Source organism: Equus przewalskii, chromosome 10, assembly GCF_037783145.1.
Source record: "Equus przewalskii isolate Varuska chromosome 10, EquPr2, whole genome shotgun sequence".
NCBI classification, from domain to species: domain Eukaryota; kingdom Metazoa; phylum Chordata; class Mammalia; order Perissodactyla; family Equidae; genus Equus; species Equus przewalskii.
In genome coordinates, this window is record NC_091840.1 from 6,461,678 (window position 1) to 6,484,928 (window position 23,251).

At 55.8% G+C, this 23,251-nt stretch overlaps 2 protein-coding genes and 1 long non-coding RNA gene across 8 annotated transcripts in view; 1 reads left to right on the top strand and 2 right to left on the bottom strand.

Moving 5' to 3' along the window:
• The window catches only part of LLGL2 (LLGL scribble cell polarity complex component 2), a 35,867-nt gene extending 20,994 nt beyond the window's left edge, over positions 1-14,873 (bottom strand). For 2 of the 6 annotated variants that reach the window (XR_011522902.1, XM_070560010.1), the window contains exons 1-2: positions 14,327-14,477; positions 2,920-3,014 (exon numbers count right to left, since the gene is read on the bottom strand). Coding sequence is in view for 4 of the 6 variants with exons in the window: in XM_070560010.1 (XP_070416111.1) it covers positions 2,920-2,994 (75 nt within the window). In the remaining 2 variants the exon portion in view is untranslated. Of the gene's footprint in view, positions 1-1,105; positions 2,092-2,919; positions 3,015-14,053; positions 14,281-14,326; positions 14,478-14,704 lie in introns of those variants that run through there. The other 4 variants (XR_011522903.1, XM_070560011.1, XM_070560012.1 and 1 more) reach the window with 3 other exon arrangements.
• Positions 14,874-15,248: 375 nt separating this feature from the next.
• On the top strand, positions 15,249-17,289 carry LOC139073834 (uncharacterized). The gene is made up of 2 exons (XR_011522904.1): positions 15,249-15,384; positions 16,840-17,289. It is a non-coding gene; the product is annotated as an uncharacterized lncRNA (long non-coding RNA).
• On the bottom strand, positions 15,562-22,947 carry TSEN54 (tRNA splicing endonuclease subunit 54). The gene is made up of 11 exons (XM_070560013.1): positions 22,710-22,947; positions 22,444-22,608; positions 22,262-22,325; positions 22,094-22,177; positions 21,163-21,261; positions 20,245-20,297; positions 18,574-18,672; positions 17,720-18,363; positions 16,960-17,020; positions 16,524-16,640; positions 15,562-16,063 (listed from the first exon to the last, which is right to left on the bottom strand). Exons 1-11 carry the CDS (start codon positions 22,763-22,765, stop codon positions 15,913-15,915), a joined length of 1,593 nt encoding a protein of 530 aa, XP_070416114.1. The 5' UTR covers positions 22,766-22,947; the 3' UTR covers positions 15,562-15,912.
• Between the last annotated feature and the right edge of the window lie 304 nt (positions 22,948-23,251).

Sequence of the window (23,251 nt, forward strand, 5' to 3'; positions counted from 1 at the left end):
CAGAGCTCCGGCTCTGCAGATCCCACCGTCTGCTAGGACCCTCTCTCACCCGAGGGTCCCAAGGCTCCCCAAACTAAACCTCAAGCCAGATAACATCCACAGAGCTGTGCTATCTGATACTGTAGCCACTAGTCACAGATGGCCCTTCGATTATTCATTTAGTCCTCACACCAACTCTATGAGGTAGTTTCTATTATCATCTCCATTGCAGAAATGAGTGACTTGCCCAAGGTCACCAAGCTGGTAAACCCAGGCAGTCAGGTTCCGGGGTTCACACCACTAACCCTTGGGTGAAACTGCCTCTCGATGAGTGGAGACCATGGTTGTTGCTATTCTGTCCAAACCAGACATATCACTTTCCTTAAACCTGCGCCTCGTGCCTCCTGGTCTCCCACCCCAGTGCTTGGCACCTTCACCCACCCAGGATGGAGACCCCACAGTCATGGTGGACACCCACCTCCCTTCCCTGCCCTCTTACTCCCACATTCCCTCTGTCACCAGGTCTCATCAATCTGATGCCCTGACTAGTTCTCTAATCCAGTGGCCCTCAACCAGGGGCCATTTCATCTGCTAGGGGACATCGGGCAGTGTCTGGAGACATTTTCAGTTGTACATCTTGGGGAGGCAGGGCCAGGGATGTTGCTAAACGTCCTCATCACACAGCCAGCCCCAGACGTCAGTAGCGCCGAGGTTGAGAAACCCTGCTCTGTTCATGCCCTGAGCCCCACCCAGTCACTGCAATGGTCTCCTAGCTGCTCTGAGTGTACCTCTACAGGTTAAAAAAAAAAGGCCCCAGGGTTATTGTCTCTAAACCTTAAATGAGACTGCTTCCTCCTCCGCTCAAAACCCACCAGGCTCTAGTGTGTCAGGCCCAGACTCCCAGGTTGTAGCCTCCCTGACCCCTAGCCTGGGGAGAGCCTGGGGCTGGGGAGGGCCTGGTGTGGGTGGGACCACCTAGGCTCCCAAATCTTCCAGGATCTGGCCTCACCCTCCAATTCCAACCCTTCAGGCTCCACCATGCACCCAGAGCCTAGATGAGACTAAGCCCCTGTCCCCCAAGACTATCCCTTCCTCCTTTCCACTCCCAGGAAGTAGAATTTCATACCGTCAGGACTATAAAACTCCTGGAGGGCGAAGGTCTTATCATCTGAGATTCCCACAGCTCCAGCCCTGGGCTGTTTATCCAGTAGGTGCTCAATGCAGGTTTCTTGCAAGTGAATGGAAGGAGGAAGGAATTCCAGGAGGCTCCTCTCCCCCTTCCCCAGCCAGGCCTGGGGCTAGGGCAGCCAAGTTTAGGAACAACCAGTTGTGGGGCATTGGGGGAACAATTCCTCCACCCCAGTCCCAGCCTGCTGCACAGTTGGAACTTGGGAAGGGGGTTCCTCCCTCTTTGTTGAACCTGTCTACCCAGTTTCCACTGGAACTGGCCACCTTTTGGGGTTGTGAAATCTCGGTGTCATCAGGGACAACGGAGACGCACAGGGGTGACCTAGGCCCCCCAGCAGCTGCTGAGGTTCTGAGACCTGCACGGAACACCCATGGGCAGCTCCCTTGGGAGCAAGGGTGGCAGGCCCCTGGGGCCCCGAGTTCCCCCATTCCCAACACCTGCACCCTATTTCCCAAGGCCCAAAAGCCCTGCCCACAGCTTCCTTCCACCAGTGGGAGGAGGTGTTCATTTAGGGAAGCCCTGATCCCAGAAGTGGGTGGCCTCTTAGCAGAGCTCCATCGGTGACATCTCCTACAGGTCAAGAAAATCAGAGGAAAACAGCAGGGCACATTGGGACCCTGACCCACCTTGAACAGCCCCAAGGAGCTCTCTCTCCCTGGGAGGCAGCCCCCGAAAATAACAGTTAACGTTCCCAGACCACTATGTCTAGCACTTGAATGATCTAATTCCATGTAATCCTTGTAACAGGCCAAACAGGCACAGGGTCACCCAGCTCCTAAACAGCTAATCTGGATTTGAACCCCCACCCATCAGCACATCCTGCAGGGGTCCCTGGATCCCTGCGGGGAAGAACATCATGGTGCTCCACTTCCTGCAGTCCACCTTCCGGGGCAGAGGGAAGCTTGGGCATGGAGGCCAAGGGCCTAGATCAAAGCAGAAGTGAGAGAGGCTAATTACCCCGAAACAGCTGCAGAGGCTGCAGATTGCTAGGTGGCCACAGAGCTAATAAACCACGTTGTGTTCCTCCCATTCACAGGCCAGCTCTGGCCTTCTCAGGCACCAGCCCCTTGGGGAAGCCCTGTGGAGCTTCTGGGACCCTCCCCGTGATCTCAGGTGACAGGTCACTCTGGCTTCGGGGGCCTTGGGAGCAAGTGTGGGGTTGGGGTAGTCAAATGCCAACCCTGGCATATTCTCCCAGGCACCTCTGCCCACTCACCCAGGCCTGGAGCCTGCCAGAAGGAATTGTGTATCTGCCTGCAAGGAAAGCTGCCTTTTCCTTTGGGGACAATTTGAGGAGAGAAGGAACAGCCATGGCCTGTGGCCCCAGGGCCCCAAGGGACCTGCCTTCACAGGAGCATTATTACACCTTGCAGTTTCCTTCCATCTTTCCATCTCTAAGACTCCTCAACAACCCTGCAAGGAGATAGGCAGGGCAGACTGTTTTAGCCCCATTTTACAGATGGGGAAACTGAGGCTAGAAGAGGCGGAGTGACTTGCAGAGGTCACACAGCCAGTAAGAGACTTGGGACAAAGAGTCCTGATTCCTGGGCATCCCACTGCCCTTTCCCAGGAAAACTCTCTAATCAGACCCCATTTCTAAGGTCAGATTCCCATGAGGCATTGCAGGCAATACCAAGTAAGCACCTTAATCCAGGTAAAGGCAACCCAAACGCCCCCAGCCCCAGCCTACGGTGAGGTTGATAACATCGTGCCCGCCATAAACACCTGGTCCTGTCTCCGCTCTCTCTTACCTTGTTAAACTGGAAGAGGTCCCGCTTGAGCCTCTCACGTGCAAGGTCGTGTCCCGGCCTCAGGAACCGCCTCATCTTGCTTCCTTTGCAGCTCCCTAGAGAAAGGGGAGGAGCTGTTGACCACTGAGGTGAGGCAGACACCAGGCCCCACCCACCCTGCCACCCAATCAACGCTTGGCCAAGTCCAGGCAGCCATGAGCCTCTGTCTACAAGCCCAGCAGGTGGCTGCCCCTCGGCCAGGCCAGCTCCACCATCCACCACCCCATGCACCCTTGCTCCACTGGCAGTGTGTGGGTCCCTGAGAGGAAACAGGAGGGACCTCTGTACCTGGAGGCCTGGGGCTGGTTAATGCTCTAACGCTTGCTCCTGGCCATCCATGGCCTTATAAAGCCAGCGGGGGAAGCTGGGGGAGGAAGCCATTTCGCCTGGCTTTATAGGAGCAAGGAGGCCAGAGGCCCTGAGGTTAATTAGCTTAATTGTTAACCTGTTTTCTAAAAAACCATAAAACTCTGGCTAAACAGAAAGGGAAACTTCACAAGCCTCTCCCAAGAGCCGGCTGGAAGGTGGGAATGCAAAGGCTGTCCATCTGGGCAACCAGACCAGAACCCAAATGGAGGCAGCGGAGAGGCCCCCACAAATCCAGGCCAGGATCCAACAGAAATCTCTCGGGGAGTCAGCACACCTGGGCTGACTCTACCTTCTAACTTCAGGGAAGGCTGTCAAGGGACTCCGGCTTGGGCTGCTGCTGCCAGCCACAGCTGTCAGGAACCCGAGTGGATGAGTGTGCAGAGAACGCAGTCAGGGGATGCTGGTCCATCCCACCCCATGCTCGAGGGCCACAGTGGAGCTCGGTCCACTCTACGAGGCTGCTGGGGTCTCTGCAGCCACAGCCCTAGCCCCAGGCTTCCTGGCCTGATGGGGTGCGCTCAGAAAGCCTCCCTTTCCTATGGGGTCAGGTGGAGGCTAATCAAGAGAAGAAATCTATTCCCAATAAAGAAACTAGCTCAAGACTCAAAAACTGTCTGCCCACCGTACAATGCATTCCCAATCCAAGGGGAAACTATTTCTGGATCATCCTTGGGGGAAGGGGGAAGGATCATCTGTGCTCCAGCTTCTGGCTTCCGGCAGTAGCGCCTCAGCCTCCCACTGACCACAGACACCAAGGCCTGTCTTTGAAAACGCAGGGGCTCGGGCCCACCGCAGAAATGACAGTTCATTTGCATTATACAGGGAAGGAACCAGGGCCCGTCCCGGCCTGGAGGAGCTTACTCTGGGGTCAGGGCAGGTAAAGGCAGGACAGTCCCACATGCTGAGTGCTCTCATGGAGAGGCACAAGGGGGCACCTAGTCCAGCTCTGGAGGGTGTCCTATGGGAGAAGAAGGAATTTAAGCTGAGACCTAAGGATGCCCTGAAGTTTCTGGCTTCTTGGGAGGCCACAAAAATTACCCACCAGGCCGAACTTGGCACATAAAGGACCCTGTGTGGTCAAAGACTGGGGGCTCCCTTGAGGCATGTGCATGTGGCGGGGGGGTGTCTTCTGGCAGAGCAATGGAGGGCTTGCCAAGCTGGGAGGGGGTCACCCCACTCCACAGAGACACACATCCCGGCAGAGAGAGACACACTGGGGCAATCTAAATACCACCTCAGCTGGGAACAGGCGGGGACCAGCCCTCAGAGGGCCTTTACCTTCTGGGGAAACTGAAACGCCTGCCACTTGTGGGGGAGGAAGGAGTGGATATGAGGGGTTTGTGTCCTTACATCTTGGAGGAGCCAGAGCAGGGCACCCCACTTGCCCACGGAACGGCAGGTAGTCAGGAAACTCCCTGGTTCCCTCTTGACCTCGGGCCCCGTAGAGGGTTCAGGGAACAAACACAGGAAAGTTCTGGAGGCTCCTGGGACTAGGAGTGAAAACAGACTCCCGAGCCTGCAGGGACCAACCTCGGCCTCCTGGACAAACAGCTGAGCCGCAGGCCTCACATTCCAGCAGTGGGGGAGGGCCAAGCTCATAATCGGCTGTTCCGGGCTCCTGGGGGGCTTGCTCTCCCTGCCTGGGCCTAGGTCACTGGGTCATAAGTCAGAGGAAGCTGGGAGTGACGCCCTGAAGGAGGAGGAGAGGGGCCTGTGGACCCCAGGGAGAGGCCAACCTGGGCTCTGCCCTGCAGGACCCCTGCAGGTGCAGGGTGGGGACAAGAGGGCACAGGGTCATCTGTATCAAGGACCCACACAGGCTCAAGGGCGACACTGCAGTCCTGGGGGAGGAGGTGTGAGTAGGAAGGAAGGAGACAGGATGTGGAGGTGGGTGGGAGATGCCCACTCAGGAGGGCAGGGAGGGCACTCCATGCACCCAAATGCCCCCTGGAGTGCCGGCTTCGTACCAGGCACTGTACCTGCCCCCTGCGTGTTATTCTTGTTACTTTTTAAACATTTTGCTCAAGTAACCTGTACTCTTTGTAGAAAAAGCAAACAATCCAGAGCAGAAAATCCTCCCTAAATCCCCCCACCCAGGGGTGGGCAGAGAGGCGTGATGGGACACATCCTGACCCCTCCTTTCCTTTGCACTTCCCTGTGTGCTTGTGAGCGAGCGATGTTCGTTCACCTTCTGCAAGCTTCCCTGGCAGGCGAGTGGAACATCCTCGCTTGGCAGATGAGGAAACGAAGACCACAGAGATTGGGCAACTCGTCCAAGGTCACCAAGGAGGAACCGGCAGAACTCAGATTTGACCCCAGGTCTGGCAAACACCCAAATCTAAGGTCTCTCGGAGGCAGCAAAGAATGAATGGTGACAGGACAGAGGATGGCTAATCACACCCCTGCAGTTAAAAGGCGCAGATACTCACAGACACACACTCCCACATGCCTTCAACTTGGAGCCAACCAAGCAGTTTGGGGCCTGGGGCCTGGCTGCTGCTTGAGTGGTGTTGGCGAGGTCCAGCTGGACAGGGCTGGGCGGCCTAGCACGGACCTGCCGCTTATTCCACAGGGGGCTGAGACCCCACTGGTGTGGCGTGATGGAGCCAGGATCAAGGTGGGGCAGCCACAGCATCTGCTCTTCAGTGCAGCTCCCAATACAGAAATAACCACCCGGGTCTAGGCATAAAAAAGCTCCATCCTTTGTTGAAAGGGTGACAGGTGTGGGCCAGGCTGGACTCACCTCCAGGCAAATCCTCAGCTCCACTCACCCCAGACGTGCAGATTCTCTGTGGAGAGGACTCAGGATCCCGGGCCTGGAGCTTGCTGGTATGGAACACATTCTACCTATTCAGCCCACTCCTGGGGGTGGGGAGGTGGGCAGGGGACATAAGAGAAAGAGCCCAGGGCTCCGTACCAACAGCCAGGCCTCAACCACCACAGCTCAGCTCCTCCAGGCTGGATGGCCTCCCAAGATAGTTCTGCCAGGCCCAGCAAGCTCACCTGTGAAGGTGGATGCACTCCCTCCCGCATAGGTCTGCTGGGAGGAGTGCAAGCAGTGCTACAGGGCTTGGCACGGAGCAGACCCTCTCCTAGGACTGGGGATACAGCAGTGACAGACGCACAGACAAGATCCCTATTTCACCAAGCTACATCCTCGCAGGGGAGAGAATGATGACTCACAAGTACACAAATCAGTCAGCAAGATGGTTTCAGATAGAGATCAGGGCTGACAAGGAAATAAAGGAAGATACTACGGTAGAGAACCCAGGCTTCAGTGGTGGGAAGGCCTGGGTGACCGTTCTGAGCCGGGGGCCCATGCATTCACTGTCCCCTCAGGGCCTGGGATGCTTTTCCTCCAGATCCTCACATGCCTCTCTCCTTCGCCTCTACTCAACTCTCCCTCCCCTGACATTTTCTTTCCTGCTTCCTGCCTTTGCTGTGTTCCTTAGCACTAGTCATGACGGAACAGTTCACTTACTAATCTTGCTTATTACCTGTGCAACCTCCACAAGGGTAAGTTTTCTTACTCTTACTCAGGGACTTCCACCCTTTTTCACCACGGCACCCCAAGCGCACAGGGAATGAATGAACAGAGGTGGTGACATCTCCACCCAGACCTGAATGAAAGGAAGTGGTCAGATATGGGGGCAGGGCGTGTCAGACAGACGAGCTAGCCTGCGTGTTCCAGGAGGATGAAGAGGGCGGAGGGGCTGAGGGCAGGGGCTGAGTGCAGGCAGCAAGGAGCAATGAAGTGGGTCAGAAAGGGGGCGCCTGGTGGGCCACAGCAAAGAGCTTCGGTTTGCCCCCACTGGGAACCCAGTGATAATCCTGAGCAGAGGCCTGATGTGGTCTGCCCTCCCCTCCCCCCTGCCTTGTCCCCCTCTGCTTGGCCCTATGTGGGCTGGTCCATCCCTCAGCATTTGACTGCACCTTATCCTTGACCCTTAGAAATGCCATGGACACCTGTGGGCACCCATCTAGCTCCACGAAGGTTCTCACCAGCCTTGTTGGCTAGTCATTAAGCCAATGGGAAAAATCAGAAGGAACTTAAGTGGCCAATGACAAGGGGCAGGTGAAGTGTGCTTGATGCCATGAAGGAAGGCACACAGTCATTAAAAGGGTAGAAGACTAATGACATGGAAGCCTATGTACAATGTACCCAAGAGTCATGCAGAATCTATTAAAAATATTTACACAATAGACAACAGACTGGAAGGGTTATGGGATTAGCTGTGAGTTTTCTTCTTTTGGTTTATCTCCCTCCCAGGCAGAGTAGATAAGAGGATCACATGGGAGAAGGGGTGAGGGGGCCCTAAGCGCACAGTAGGCACTCAGTCCTACCGGTGGGATGGCTCCTGCTCTCTCGGGAGCTGGGTTCTCTCCAGCCACGTTAACCTGAATAGGGGAGAGGCTCCGGCTAGGGAACCAGCTGTGTGACCCTGGGCTTCAGAGTCCCGGGTAAAAGGACATTACTACTTTGCAGGCTATGACCTTGTGGGACCGTCATGAACTATGCCACGAGGGACGTGGGAGAAGAGAAAAGTTCAGAAGCCCCCAAGCTGAGGAGACCCCCAAGTCTGATGCCAAGAGGGTCTGGGGCAAAGTCACTGGGGATGTAAGGAGCTCCAAGGGTCCTGCACTGGGGATGCCACCTGGCTCGAGCACGACCCCTGAGAGAGGGACTTCCTAAGAAGAAGCACCTTCTCCGTTCCCCCAACTTCTAAAGATTGCCCAACCTCGGTCTCTGTCCTGCCCATCGCGCCCTCTGTCTGAGACCAAACTCTGAGCTGCCCTCTCTGCTCTGCCCTGCTCTCTGTTCCCTTGGGGGCAGGCACTCAGGGTTTAGGGACGGAAGCTTGCTGACCTGTGGCTGACCCTTACTTGTTTTCCACAGGTCTGTGCCTTGTGTGAGGAATCAGCCTGAGACTTCCCTGTGGGCAGCTGACCTGGTGATTTTCTTCCCTTCTCACTGCTCCAATCACCCATCACTGCTGCTGGCCAGTGGAACATTCCCGGGCCTAGGATGGGGCCCCCTACACCCATATGCCCACCCTGGAAAAAAACAGAAGAGCTGTCTACTTGGCAACAGGCCAGCAAATTCACATCCCATTTTTCCTTCCCATCCGCTGCCCAGACCCTGTGGCTGGGATACACGTTGACCCTACCCCCACCCCTGCATCTCAGGAGCTCAGTCAAGAGACCAGTGGAAGCAGAGGAGGAGTAACTGCATGGGAGTGTCTTGGGCCCCCTGCTCTAAGTAGCAGATCTGATTGTGCCCCAGGGAGGTAGAAGGGAGTTCCTAGACCAGACTGCTCCTCCCACAATGGCACTGTTTGGAGTGCCTGGGCTAATTTGTCTCCATGACACTAACGCTTGGCCAAGCTGAGCCAGCCCGTCTGTCCTGCAGGTGTGTGATAGGCCAGTCCCCAGAAGGTCCCTCAGTAGCCTGAGGAGTTGCATTGATCTGCTGGGAGAGGCTATAGCCAGCAGGAGAACCCTGGACACCTTCAGCCCAAGACAGAGAAGGCTCCTGAAACTACACTCAGGACTTGCCCGTGTTTGTGTTCTCCAGAAGCACACACAGCGTGAGGTTGCGTCCCAAGCTCTCCTCTCATCTCCCCTCTGCTCGTGTTCCCCGGAGCCTGCCGCTGCTTAAGAAGCTGCCCTTCCTTCCCCGACATCCTGTGTGAGGGCTGTGTGTGGCTGTGGCCTCCCAGCTGACGGGTGTGAGCACGCCCCTGCACCTCTTACCAAGGGGAGTGCTGGGGCAGGGCTCTAAGCGACTGGAGCAGCTGCTGACCCCTCCGGCATCTGTTCGTGCCAACTCAGATGCTCAAGGCTGCTTTGCAAGTGCCCATGTTGCCCTGGGAAACCCAATCTCCCAGAGGCACCAGGCAGGCCTCCGGCCAGCATCTTAGCAACCAGACCTTGGCTGAAAGTGCACCTCTGGAGGTGGGACTAAGAGAACACAGACAGAGAAGGGGCGGGAACCAGAGACCTGTCGTCACTGCTGTTCTTAGGCAACAAAAGGGATCGAGAGTGAACTATGGCCAGATCCTACTTTAAGCACTTTACACGCATCATCTCATGTAATTCTTACAGTTACCTATGAAACAACCAATTCCGAAAGCTATCAAGCCCAAGCAGCTAGTAAGAGTCCAAGTCCCAATCTGACCTCCAACCTGACTGCAGAACCTTCTGCTCAGTTCGAGCCTCTCTCCCAGGACAAAGGGGCTGGCCAACAGTAGGCTGAATGGGACCACCTGGGGTCAGCAGCCAGACCTTGACATTACCCTCCCTGGTTGGCTTCAGGTCAGTTGCCAACCCCCCTACCCGACCCCCATGGATCCTATGGAGCCACAAGCTAGTAGCACAACCTTGGGAGGGCCCTCCAGCCACACCCGAAGCTCCTCCTACCGGGCTTCCCTCACTAGGCCGTGAGAAAGGGGTGGCAAGAGGATGGGGTGTGAAGTGGGAATACATGCATCCCCGCCAACACATCCCCATTCTAGGGGCCTCAGTCCCCTTCTGCAACCCAACACCAGACTCTCTCCAGGAAAGTGATAGATTGGATGTGGTCAAGCACCAAGAAAAGCAAAGCCATTCTGGGAGAAGGTAGACAGCTTGCCTAGGGTGGAGGTGGATAGGCTGCCTGGTTCATCCATTCTACGCCACCCTCAAAATTTGCCTCAAAACTTGAACAGCTGACCCAACAAGCTTCCAGAAGATGTCAGCTCCAGCAGCAAGGGACCATGCTTATCCTGCACATGGTTGTATCCCCAGGGCTTAGTGCCCTGACACATAGGAGGCACTCAAATTTTATTTAAAGAACTCCCTCACCTCCTGGAAGTCTGCCCTCAAACATGACCTTCTTGTCAAGGCCCAACCTGACCATCTCTTAAAGTCGCAACCTGCCCCCCACCAGAGGGGTCCCAATCCCCCGCTTTAGTTCTTACTCTGTGTCACCTTTAACATATTATTTATTACTTACACATATTTTCTGTCACTCATGCTTCCCATCCTTTAGAATGTGAGTCCTGTGATGGCAGAGAGCTTTGCTTTGTGTATGGATTATGCCTGGTGTCTAACCCATGCTGGGCACACAGGGGCACCAGTTAATACTTGTTGGATGATTGAATGAACAGCTAGGATTGAATGGGGACCATTCAAACCAGGCAAATGTCTTCTCCATTTGGGAGCCACTGACTGACCCCTAAGAGCACTGGGTTGGGCCCCACAGGGTCCCTCAGGGAACTTCCCTATCCTGTTCTCAAGTCTCTGGCCAAGGCCAGGGTCATGTGAACATCACGCCTGGCATCCTGCTGGGGGTACCTTATGGGCCCCTGCCTCAGCCTGAGGCGCCACGACACCCAGCTCCTTGGTAAGGAGAATCCAAGAATAACATTATTTACTCAAGTCCTGTGCCCAGATGTCCCTCTCATCAAACCCTGGGAACACTGAGTCAGGAGTCTTGAGAGAAGACTCCAGTGTGCTGAATTCCTGAAGGGGAGAGTCAGGTCCCTAGCAGCTTCCCTGTCCCCACGCCCAGAGCAGCCTCTCCTAGCTCAAGAATTCACGGTGGTTCCTAGGAAGGGGAAGGAGCCGGGTGACTCTTCAAAGTACCAGTTTCCTCTGAGAAGCAGGGTGGGGAGGGGAGATCACCCCAAAGGGAGCTGGGCGAAGCCCCATGGTGACAGGCACAGGAAGGAGAGGGTCTCCTGGGGAAACCTGGGGACCCAGGGCTGGAAAAGGACAAGCAGTACCGGTGGCCCCACTGAGGGACATCCATCTCCTGCCCTATAGCCCACTTCTCCCTGCAAACTGCTACCGAACAGGGGAAAACAAAGTTGCCAAACAGACCTGGCACGCCTCGACCCAGGAGCGGCCCTGATAGGGATACCGCCAGAGCGAGATAAGAAGACTTCTCAGAGCAGAGTACTCAGGATAAGTAAGTCCGGGTGGCCAGTGCTGCTCCAGCAGCCAACCTAGGAGCAGGGATCATCGACTGGCCTCTTGGGCCTCCACCCTGGCCTCTAACTCAGGTGTCTCAACGGCTGCCTCTGACATATCTGGAAGGGCCAGGAAGGCTGAGTAACCCTTCAGGAAATCCCATATTGCTCCTGGAGTCTCCTGCCCGGGATGCTCAGTGTCTCCAATGGGTAGACAGCAGGTCAAAGACCGATGGCAAAGGCTCCAAACTTCCCAGCTCTCTGTACCACTTTCTCTCTCTCTCTTTTTTTTTTTTGAGGAAGATTAGCCCTGAGCTAACATCCGCTGCCAATCCTTCCCTTTTTTGCTGAGGAAGACTGGCCCTGAGCTAACATCCGTGCCCATCTTCCTCTACTTTATATGTGGGGCACCTGCCACAGCATGGCCTGACAAGTGGTGTGTAGGTCTGTATCCAGGATCTGAACTGGCAACTCCCGGCTGCTGAAGCGGAACTTGTGAACTTAACCACTGCGCCACCAGGCTGGCCCCTCTGCACCACTTTCCCTATGGGAGAGAGGCTCCTGGGGCCGGAAGTCCTGGTAGGAAAGGACACCCCTTTCCTAAACGAGGTTGAAAGGAAGCACTATGGAGTTCCCAGAACATTTCCTTAATGACAGCAGAGCCGCACAGGAATGTGCTCCCCTACAAGAGGGTGCAGAATGTATACAGCCAAGCCCTCCCCTGAGCAGAAAGCAGAGCAGATTCGATTCTACGCCCTCCCCCTGCCCCAGGAAAGGCCCCCAGCTGGGGCCTGGCCACCAGGCCTCATTCTTGCCTCTCCCAAGGAGCAGAGAAGTACCAAGGGCCCCTGGAACACAAGGTGAGGTTAGGAGAGGCCCCTGTCCTCTACCTCTGACTCCCCTACTCCCAGGGAGCAACGTCCTTGTTTTCTAAGTTCTGACTTCCAGAGGCTTTTTAAAAAATCATGACCTCTCGGCTGATTTCTGGTCAGAGAAGCCAAATTCCCTCACAACCCATCAGGCACATCCAAAAGGCCCAGACATCTGCCCCAAAGCCCCAAAGTGACCATGCTTCTTATGCTTCACAGGGAAGAAGCTCACCCACACCTGGTGCCAGCTGGCCATGGGCCAGGCCACACGTGTTCGTGACATTTTCCATCCTCCTGTCAACATCTGTAAGAAAAGGCTCATTGAGGCTTGGCATGGTTAAGTGACTGAGCCAAGGTCATGTAGCAAGAAATCAGCAAGGTCCGATTCAAAGCTACACCTGACGTCTGGAAAGACACTAAAACTTAACGAACACTATGTCTGAGGAAAAAGACTGTGAGGCCAGAGGGACAAGTGTTTCCCTCTTATTTTATACTTTCTAAAATGTTCCATTTTCCCTGCTATGGCTTCTATTATAACCTTTTATGTTTCTTAAACCAACAAGGGTCATCTTGCATTATAGGCCTTTTTTTTTTTCTCTTAATGCAATTCTGTTTTAAAAAGTTACTAAGTTATTAAAATTACATCAGTCTGCCACCAAAGGAGACATTCCATCTCCCCAAAAAAAGAGTAGGGATGAAGAATGACCTCAAACCCTGGAAACACTGTCCGTGGCCCCCACGGAGACTGGCCCAGTCTAACTTCAGAAAAGAGGAGCGAGCCCTGGTTAGAGTCCCCAGAGCTGGGTTTGAGTCCTGACTGTCATAAGTGAGCACTGCGGGCAAGAAAACCAAATCCAAATTCCCCGTCCATAAAATAAAGAAGTTGGACCATGGGCTGGCCTGGTGTTCCTGGTTTCAGAACCCAGGTGCAGACCTACACACCACTCATCAAGCCTTGCTGCGGCAGCAGCCCACATACAAAATAGAGGAAGACTGGCACAGATGTTAGCTCAGGGCCAATCTTCCTCACCAAAAAAAATAATTTGGACCATATCTCCCAGGACCCTTTCCATGCCTCAGCTCACACAGAACCAGACTGTCTTCCTCAAGAGCCACTTCTGACCTTGGCTTCCCCTGGGCTGGGCCACAGCTCTTCTACACTGCCGCCCTGTTCTTCCCACCTGGGGTTTCCTGTCTCCCTGACACACCCATTCCCTCCCGGTTCCCCTCCTCTGCAGCCAAACAGGACCTTCAGTTGTAAACTCTGCAGAGAGGGTCCCTAGAGGTCAGGTTAAGCCGCCCTGCATCTGGCACATGGATCCCCATGGGAAGGGGTGCTGAGTCTAAGCCCTGCCTGCCTCACGCAAAGCTCACCCGTCTCAGGTGAGAGCCTCAGGGGGCCAGACCACAGCTCTCCTGTGCACAGACAATTCTCCCCACAGCCAAAGGTCAGTGTGTCCACCAACCGTCCAGCAGGAGCAAACCAAGAGCAAACTTTGCACACTTTCTTGGCAAGACAGAATTTTCCACTCCTCGCCAAGTCCCAGCGTACCACAACGCAACCCCACCCCTGTCGTCGTGGAAAACAGACTGGGTCTCCGTACCGTCCCCTAAGGTGTCCGAAGCCGCCCGAAGCGGAGAAAGGCCCCGAGACTGAAATTCCCCCCGCGGGCTTCCTGCGTCCGGGGATTAGGAGGCACAAAGGGCCAGCAGGGAGAGGGCCCAGATGGCAGGGGCAGGGACTAAGCCGCCGAGGTAACGCGCTCCGGCCCCTGCTCGCTGAGAGAGAGCCACTGGAGACGTGCGCCGCCGGGATCCCCGGCCAGGCGCCTTGCACGTGAGGCCGGAGGCCCAGGGACCCCATCCCCGCCCGCAGTGACCCCCGCACCCAGCCGGGCCGAGCACCTGTTTCCTTGCTCCTCAAAACCAACACTATTGTGCAAGCCCGAAACTCCCATTCTGCAATCACGGGCGGAGCCGGCGGAGAAAAGTTCTCAGCGGCACTCTCCACAGGTGTCTTTCTCCCAGACGAGCGGAGCGACGGGATCCAGGGCGGCGGGCGGATCTGGGCGCAGCCCTCCCCGACCGACCCGGGGAAGCCGGGAGTCCTGGCCCTCCCCTGCCTCTCCGCCCCGAGTGGCGGGCGTCCCGAGGGGCGGGCCCAGGCCCGAGCCTCACCTGGAACCCCAGGCCGGCCCCCGCCCGAGGCCTCGGCGTCCCTCGGCGCCCGCCGCTGGCTCCCCTCAGTCCGCCGCCGGCCCACGGGCTGCTGGGCGGCCGTCTCCTTCCTGCTCACCTCCGGCGCGGCGAGCGGGGGGCGGAGCCGCCTCTATTTACATAAAGGGCGAGTCGATCCTGGCTGCGGAACCCCGCACGCCGGGCCCCAGCGGCCCTCCCCCGGGCCTGGCCCCGCCCCTGCCGCGCCCCCCGCCGACCGGGCGAGGGCGCAGCGCGGGCGCCGCGCTCGGGCCAATCCGCGGCCCAGAGGAGCGGGGGGGCGGGGCCGCGGCCCGCGTGAACAGGCACGAGGCGCTGCCGGCCCGCCCCCGGCCTCACCTGCGCGCACCTGGCCACAGGACGGCGCGCCGCGCCCAGTGTCCCGCCGCTTCCCGGAGAAGTAAATAGTTCCCGGAACGCGCGGGGGCCTAGGGCCACCTCCGAGGCTGACTGCAGAGAGGAGCCGTCCCTCCCACAACTCGGCTCCGGGCTGCCAAGGGAGGGGCATAGCCCCGCGGGCTCTTCCTGAGAGCGCTCAACCCAATCAGAGGGTGACGGGCGGACACAGGGCCAGCTTTCGGGGCTTAAGAGCGAGGTGGCATGGGACCGGGGCGTCGCTGCGAGGAGCCTCCCCTCGGACGAGCCCCAAGCCTGGAACCCCCTCCTCCGAGGCGCTGCTGAGGCAGGCAGGCGCCCGAGGCCACAAGGGACAGCGACAGCGACTGGAGTTTTTAGCGCCAGGGAGAGGATTGGAGCGACGAGAGGCGGGAGCGGAAGGGGTGCGGAGGACCGGCCCGAGGCTCGGGGCGTGAATGGCGCGCTCCGCCGCACAGCTCCAAGCGACTAGGGTTCCAGCCACTCCGACTTGGCTCCTCTCGGGCACTCTTCAACTCGGACCCGGCTGCGTTCAAGGAAGGACCGATGGAGTGCGGGCCTCGCTCCTCGGACTACCCTTTCAGAAAGCCAAGATGACTAGAGGTCTGTGACTTCCATCCCCTCCGGCGCAGGCCCTGAGAAAGGTGCGGGATCTCGTTCCTGCCCTCCCGCGGGCTTCTCTTAGGTCCCGCACCAGAGAAAGCAGCGCTCTCTGTAGGTGGGCAAAGCAGGGGTGAGGGCCTGGGGGCCAGTTTCGCGGACAACCCCGGATGTGGGGCTGGGGAACTTGTTCAGTATTTCGAGCCAGCAGAAAAGGCATCTATCTTTTAATGGCTTTGGCTTTATTGCATGAAGCAGGCACCCTCTCATTTAAAGGCACAGAGTCCTCTCTTCTGCCCCACCTCTCTGAGTCTCTGAAATCTAGTGCTGAGTTCCAGAAGGATCACTGCAAGGCAGCAATCTCAGGCCTGGGGCTTGGAAGCACTGCGGCAGCCAGGTGTAGGGCAGAGCTTCGCTCTCCTGCAAGCATCAGACACCCAGGGCCACGGCCCAGACTGGCCCCTGCAGCTACAGGCCAGAGTCTGGGTGTAGGAGGCAGCTGAGATGGTCCCTGAGAGTAGATTAGTCCAGGTCCCCCAGAGCAGGCCCCAGGTCCTGCCAGAAGTGCACGGTCAGTGTTCCAGATCCCTGGGCAGCGTGAAGTCCCTGAAGCTGTAAAAGGAGATGTCTCCATGATCCACCAGGGCAAAGATCAGAGGAACATCCCCACACTGGTAGGACAATCGCTTGAGAGTGCAGAGGTCTGGGACTGGCTCATCAAACCTGCAGGGATAAAGGTTAGACTGAGACCCAGACATAGGCCCCCATTAGCTGTGAGACCCCAGTCCTCTCAGGCTCCCACGGAAGGGAGACTGACACAGGAGTTGGGGTACAAGAAGTCTGGCCCCTGGGCTCTCCTGGGTAAGGGGACTAGGAAGAGTGAGAGTCTCACCACTCTCAGCCTGTAAATCCCTCCAATTCACACCCTTCTGCTGGGTGAGCTGGGACTAAAGTGGCACAGGAGAGAGACCACCCAAAAATGCCAGGAATGAGAGCTGAGGACTGGGAGGTTTGGGTTCCCATAGCACTAACTGGCTGTGTGGCCACAGGTCGGTCACATAATCTCTCTGGACCTTAGGTTCCTCTCAGGGATTGGCAATGGGCCAGGGGTGTGGAGAGGGGGAACACTTGGTTCACAAGAGGACTAGGAGCAGTGTAGGAACAGCACTTGCTGGTCTCATACCCACTAATGCACATCCGGGCATGGGGCTTGCCAGGGTTATTCTTTCGGAAGGAGGCCACAGCGTCGGCCTGGTAAACATCAAAGCTGATCTCCAAGCCCCCAGCCTTCTCCAGCAGCCTGAGGACAGAGTGAGAAACCTTAGGAAGCAGGGACTTTCCTCCTCTATCTTTTCTTTCCACGCCACTCTTTCCCTCCCCTGAACTGAGGTCCTGCTGTGACGTGCCACTTGAGGGGCAGTGAGGGGTTTGGCTGGGCTGCCTAACTCAGAACATTAGGATAATCCACCTTTTGTCTCCTGCTCCTCCCTCTCCCCTAGACACACATGAATATTAGCCAGGATCCCTGGAATGACTCCCCAGTTCATGCCCAACTTAAGGAGTCAAATCCCAGCTGCCAGCCTACTGTACTGTGGAGGCGGCACTACCTGGAAACTCACCCGGCACCGCCATCAGCAAGGTGTGTCATCTGCAGCACAGAGATCTGCTGAAGGACTGCGGCTACAAGGACAGTGAGAATAAGGCCTTGGGGAGGGGAGTCAGCCATCTACAGACTCCCGACATTTCTGAATCTGCCATCTAGTTTAGGATTGTCAGATTTGGCAGATTTTGTTTAGCATATGCGTATCCCATGCAATATTTGGAACATACTTACACTAAAAAAATTAGTTGTTTTTTTATCTGAAATATAAATGTAACCTATCCGACAACCCAAATCTAGATACTTACAATCTACCATGCTCCCATAGGTATTCTAAGTAGTTCTGAATCCCCTAACACCATTCTTGCCCTGAGTTCCCTGTTCTTAACATGCAGGCCATACCGCAAGGCTTCCTTTTATTTGGCCAGCATATCACCTCCCTGTTCCCCTGTAACAGAGTCGGGAGAACAGGGGACCACAGCTAGTCGGTGGCGGAGCCACCCAGATGCATTTGTTTATGATTTTAAGAATGTGACCATAGTTTTCGTTCCTCCTCGCCTCTCCTCAGGCACTAACTCGCCAACTCTAAACCTTCCCACATGAGTCCTTTTGCAGTTCCCAGAACGGACTGCCCTTGTGGGTTCCACTCCACTGGACAGCTCTCTCCTCCCCATCTTTCTTAAGCCTCAAGCAGTCATGGTTAATCTGTGCCCCTTTCAAAGTCTCGTGATTCCTCAGCTGCCAGTGGCCTGTGGGGCTGTGGCAGGGTGATGGGGTACCTGGGGAGTCTGCCTGGCCAGGACTCAGCAAGGGAGTGACAGGCTGGTCCCACAGGTGTGGGGGGCGGCTCTGGGTCTTCTGCAGGTGCCGCCTCTGCAGCAGCTGCTTGTACTCCCACCAGCTAGAGCAGCGCTGCACCTCGGGATCCGAGTTTACATCCTCCCGGAAGTGCTGGGCCTCTGCCTGTTGCTCCCGTTCCCGCCTGGAGAGCTTCTCCTTCCGCTGGTTCAGCTTCTGGCACCAGGACTTGGTGTCTGTCTCCCGCCCAGTGATGTTGGCGGGGAGCAGCTCTGGGGCTGGGGCAGGCAGGAGGGTGTGGCGACTATCTGAAGCCATGTTGGGGAAGGAGATCTGCTCAAAGTTCCAGCGTGGCTTACAAGCCCCCTGGACCCCATTCTCTACTTTGCCACTCTCGTTTCTGCACCCCACCCCCTCCCTGGTCAGGACAGAGCAGGGCTCCGGGGACCCCAGAAGCTGAAAAGGGCCCGCTGGGCCCTTTACAGGGCTTGACTCCTGGGGTTTCTCCTCTGGGCATCGGCTGTTCTGGTTGCGGGGAGGTGGGCTGGAGGCTGCCAGTCTCTCGAGTGTCCCATCCACCCCCTGCAGGGGGTTCTCCAGGGCCTTGGGCTTCTTATTAATGGACCTGAGGGGCATGGGAGGAAATGCAGCACATCTGCTCCTGATTGCTGAGGTGCACATGTCCCACCTGTGCCCTACTGCCTCCCAGAGCCTACACAGCAGCTGCCCAAGCCCAGCTCTTACACCCATGCATTCTCCAAGGTCCCAAACACCAGCACTCCCTCAATAGCTCTGCTCCCCAGAACTCCCTGGGGAGTGGCAATGTGGGCATTACCGAGAGCTGGCGCTCCTCTTCCTCTTGCCATGCCAATCTGCCAAGTGCTGGGCACTGCCATCCAAGTTCAGCTGCCTCTCGTAAGGTGACAGGATCGAGCTGTGGGGTGAGAATGGGGCAGGCAACTGATCTGCCTCCTCAGCCTGGTGCTCCCAGTGGAATTGGTGAGGGACTGGCCCAGAAGACAAGTCAGTGGGCTAGGGTCAGAGCCACACCCAAGGGCGGAGGCCTCAGAGAGATCTGCACTTGGGGTACATGGAGGCAGCCACATGGGCGTGCCCATGAGTCTTTGCTAGGCCTCTGGGTCTCACCAATGGCACCTCTGAACAGAGGCTCACTGGAACCAGGGCTCTGGCAGAGCCAGCAATAAATGATTAACACGGGTGAGAAAAATCAAGAGGACTAGAAAACTTAGAAAATACAAAAAAATAAAAATGAAAATAAAAGCCATGGATACCACTGTAACATTTTTGTTTCTTATAAATACACATACTGTCTTCTCTTTGTATGTTTTTTTGTATCAGAAGTAATGTTGTACTAACATACTGCTGTGTGATCTTTTTTTTTCCACTCAATAACCTATTACAGACATGGCCCCTTACCACTACAGCATTCTTCCCTGCCACAATTTTCTTATGGCTTTAAAGCTGCACTGTCCAATATGGTGGCCACCAGACACAAGGGGCTATTTAAATTAAATTTAAATCCATTAAAATTAAATAAAATTAAAAATTCAGTCCCACAGTTACACAAGCCACATATATTGGACAGCACCGACAAAGAACATTTTTATCACTACAGAAAGTCCGGTTGGACAGTGCTGCCCTAAGATACACACTAATTTGTGTGACCATGCCTTCCGAATTGGACTCATAGGATGTTTCCAAGTTCACTGATTTTACAGAGTGATGGTGTTTTGTGAAAGCTCAGAGCAGGGGCCGGGGCAGGTGGGGCAGTGACTTTGCTCTCTGCTCCTCCTCAGCAATGAGCACAGGGCCTGGCACCCAGTAAACATTGTTCAATGAATGAATATGAATGAATGAACATTCTCACAGGTGAACTCACCCACACATCTCTGCCTATCTCCTTGGGATATATTCCACTTTCAGGAATTAAAGGATGTGCCTGTTTTAGAGCTTTCATGACACACTGTGAAGCTGCAAAGGCTGTACCCGTTTCTACTCCAAGTCTGAAGGTCTCTGTGGCTCTTAGCAATGCTGGATTACTCATGATCTTCAGAGGCCCCAGAAGGAAAGAACATCTATCCCAGCAACAGGGATGTGACACCCTACTCAACTGTTAATTCCTCACTCAGTCCTTCATTTGTGCGTGCACTCAACAAATCTGCTTGCCCACCTACTAAGTGCCAGGCACTGTTCTGTATTGCATCTCCATGCTCACGGTGAGCTGTAGGTGCTCAATCGTTATCTGTGGAGTGAACAGGCTGAAGATGGGTCTCAATTAGATAACCCAGGATAAGGTGAAATGACCCAGATTCATCCCAACATGCCTCTCAATAGAGCAATTCCAGCAGAGGCCCTCAGTCCATGTCCAGGGAGCTCCAGCTCCAGCTGAGGATTCCAGGTGAGGAGAGGCCACTTCCCACTTTGGGGCCAGTCAGCCAGATCCCAGGGCTAGAGCAAATGGGAGGGAAATGGGATAGGGATTTACCTTGGTTGGAATCGTCGAACCACATAGCCCAGTCTCTTCAGATGGCTGAAGACCTCAGAAGAAAAAAAAGTAAAAGTCAGACGTCTAAATAGTTTCTTCAGACAGAAGCCAATGCCCACGCCCCCTCCCCTGCCCCTCCTGCACACCCCCCGATTCCAAACCCTGGGACTGGTTAGACCACACTCCATTATAAACACTCTCCCCAAACTAAGAGCTCAGTATGAATCCCCATCTCAGTTATGTTACTGTGGGCACAAATGACATTTAGTGGTTTCTTGATTTAAAAACAAATCCAAAAAAGCTGATAGCTGATGGACAAGGAAAAGAACTATACCCCAGAACATTTTCATACCAAAGCAGACAAAAGTGAAGCTCCAGACTACAATATGGACAAGATGGGAGAGAGTGGTAGACATCCCCTCTCGCCCACCCCTCCACAGATATGAGTGGGATGGGAGTGGTCTTTGGTAAAGAGTCACATGTTCATCCATGTGTCCCTGTTTCCATATCAGATATCACGTATCCATATCAGATGTCAGAGAGACGTATACAGGAATGTCTCCCATCTTGCTTGATCTCTCAGCAGCCTCCAACATAGCCGACCACTTCTTCCTTGAAAGACCTTCTCTGGGCATCTGTGCCGCCACCTCTCCCTGTTCTTCTCCTGCGTTACTCCTCAGTCTATTTCTGGTTCCTTATCTTCCCCCCGAGCCCCTCACGTTGGAGTGCACCAGGTTCATTTGCTTGCTCATTTATATTTATTATCCAACTCCAAGATGTAAACACCGTGACAGTAGAGCCCTTCGCTGTCTTGTATCCCCAGCACATGGCTCTGTGTCTAGCACCTCGTAGGTTCTTGTAAATATTCATCGACTCAGCAGATGGGTGGCTCCTCTCTTGGGAGAAAGTGGCAGATACCTGGTACTGCAGGAAAGTCACAGTGTCCTCAGTCAGCAGCAGCTGGTAGGCCTCCTGGATAGACAGTGGCAGGTCTTGGTGGAAGAGCTGGATGGAACCCTGGAAGTGGGGCCAACAGCTCAACTTGTAAGCCCTCCCTGCAGTGGCACAGCCAATGGGGCAACTTCCCCGCTCTAACATCTGCGGCAACCCCACCCCAGCATCACAGCAAGAATATGGCCAACCAGGAAGGGGAGGGGAACAACACTAACATGGACTGGAATCCCTGCTCCCTGCAGGGTATCCTTGTCTACTTCTCTGGAAGGAAGGTTACACGCTCCCTGAATACAGCTGTGTATACTTTTTCTCCAGTAAACACATGTCCTTCTGCCCACACAACCCAGCTATCCCACTACTGGCTATTTATCCAAAGAACCTGAAATCAACAATTCAAAGAGACTTACACACCCCAATGTTCACTGCAGCATTATTCACAATAGCCAAGATGTGGAAGCAACCCAAGTGCCCATGACTGATGATTGGATAAAGAAGATGTGGCATATATATAGACACAATAGAATACTACTCAGCCATAAAAAAAGACAAAATCATCCCATTTGCAACAACATGGACGGACCTTGAGGGTATTATGTCAAGTGAAATAAGCCAGACAGAGAAATACAAACACCGAACAATTTCACACGTATGTGGACGATCAATACATGGTCAAGGAGAACAGATTAGTGGTTACCAGAGGGGAAGGGAGTTGGAGGTTGGGTATGAGTAAGGGAGCACATATATACCATGACTGACAAGTAATAATGAACAACTGAAATTTCACAATGTTATAAACTATTATGACCTCAATAATTTTTTTTTAACGTTAAAAAAACAAAAAAACACTAGTTTCTTGGTCCCAACCCTTTTCCCACCCTCCCAGAGCCTCACTCACACACTCCAGCAGATACAAGGCCTCTTCGGGGTGAAGCCGCTGCCGGCCCTGCTCTGAGAAGCCCATGGTCTGCCAGAATTTACCCTGCGTGGGACCCAGACCAAATGTCACAAAACAGCCAAGAAGGCAGAGAAGGCCAGCCCCCTGTCCCTGAGCCCCACTGCTCACCGCGGGAGACTTCAACTCCACGAAGCCCTCTTCCGGTCTCCACTCGGCGGTCACCAAGCTGCCCCTGGCGAGGAGTGAGGAGGGCTCCGTCTGTCCACCCGAGAAGTCTATGGGGTCCGGCCGCCCAGCCGCCCCGGCCCCGCCCCTGCCCTGCCCGGCCCGGCCCGGCCCGCCCCGCTCACAGGCGCTCCACGCGCTCCTCGGCCAGCAGCTGCCAGAGCTCCTCGCGGCACAGGCGCAGCCGCTCGGCCTGGGCCGCCGAGCCGTCGGGGAGGAAGTCCTTGGGGCCATGAGAGCGCTGGGGGAGCTTCTGGGACCGCGAGCGGGCGGCGAGGAGCTCCCGGGCGCTGGGGAAGGAGGAGAGGCGGGGTCAGCACCCTGCGGTCTGGGCCGCCCGGCTGGGCCCCGGCCGCCGTCCCTTCGCCGCGCCCCCCGCGCCGCGCCGCACCTGAGCACGCGCCCGGCGGGAACCTCCACGGCGGCGGGCTCAGCTCCGGGCTCCATCGGGCAGCCCTCCGCGTCTGCGCGCGCGCGCTCGCCGCCCTGCCCCGCCCACCGCCGCAGCTCCGCGGGGCCCTAGCGCCCGGGGATCCGGCCTCGGCTTGTCTCCGGATCCGCCCCGCCTGCTTTCCGCCTTCCTGGCTGTCCTGGGTCCTAGTGCCTCCCAGCAAACATGTGCCTCGATTCTAGGGGCAGAGTTTGCACGTTTCTGGATTTGCGGAAGCTCCCCTCTCCTGTCCCCAGCCCTCCACTGGGATCCTCCCTAGTAAAACTTGAGGAACCCGGCGTCTGAAAGTGTAGTAAGAATAGTCAAAGGCGTGACCCTCCCCTCCGCAGCCCTGGGCCGCTTTAGTCCCCACCACCCAGGCTGGACAAGGAGGGAAGGCGAGGGGGCTTAAAGGGAGAGTGGTGGGTTCTCAAATTCCAGCTTTGCAAACTTAAGGCCACCGGGGGCTGTCAGGTGCAGTCTGGGGAGATTCAGAGTTCCTT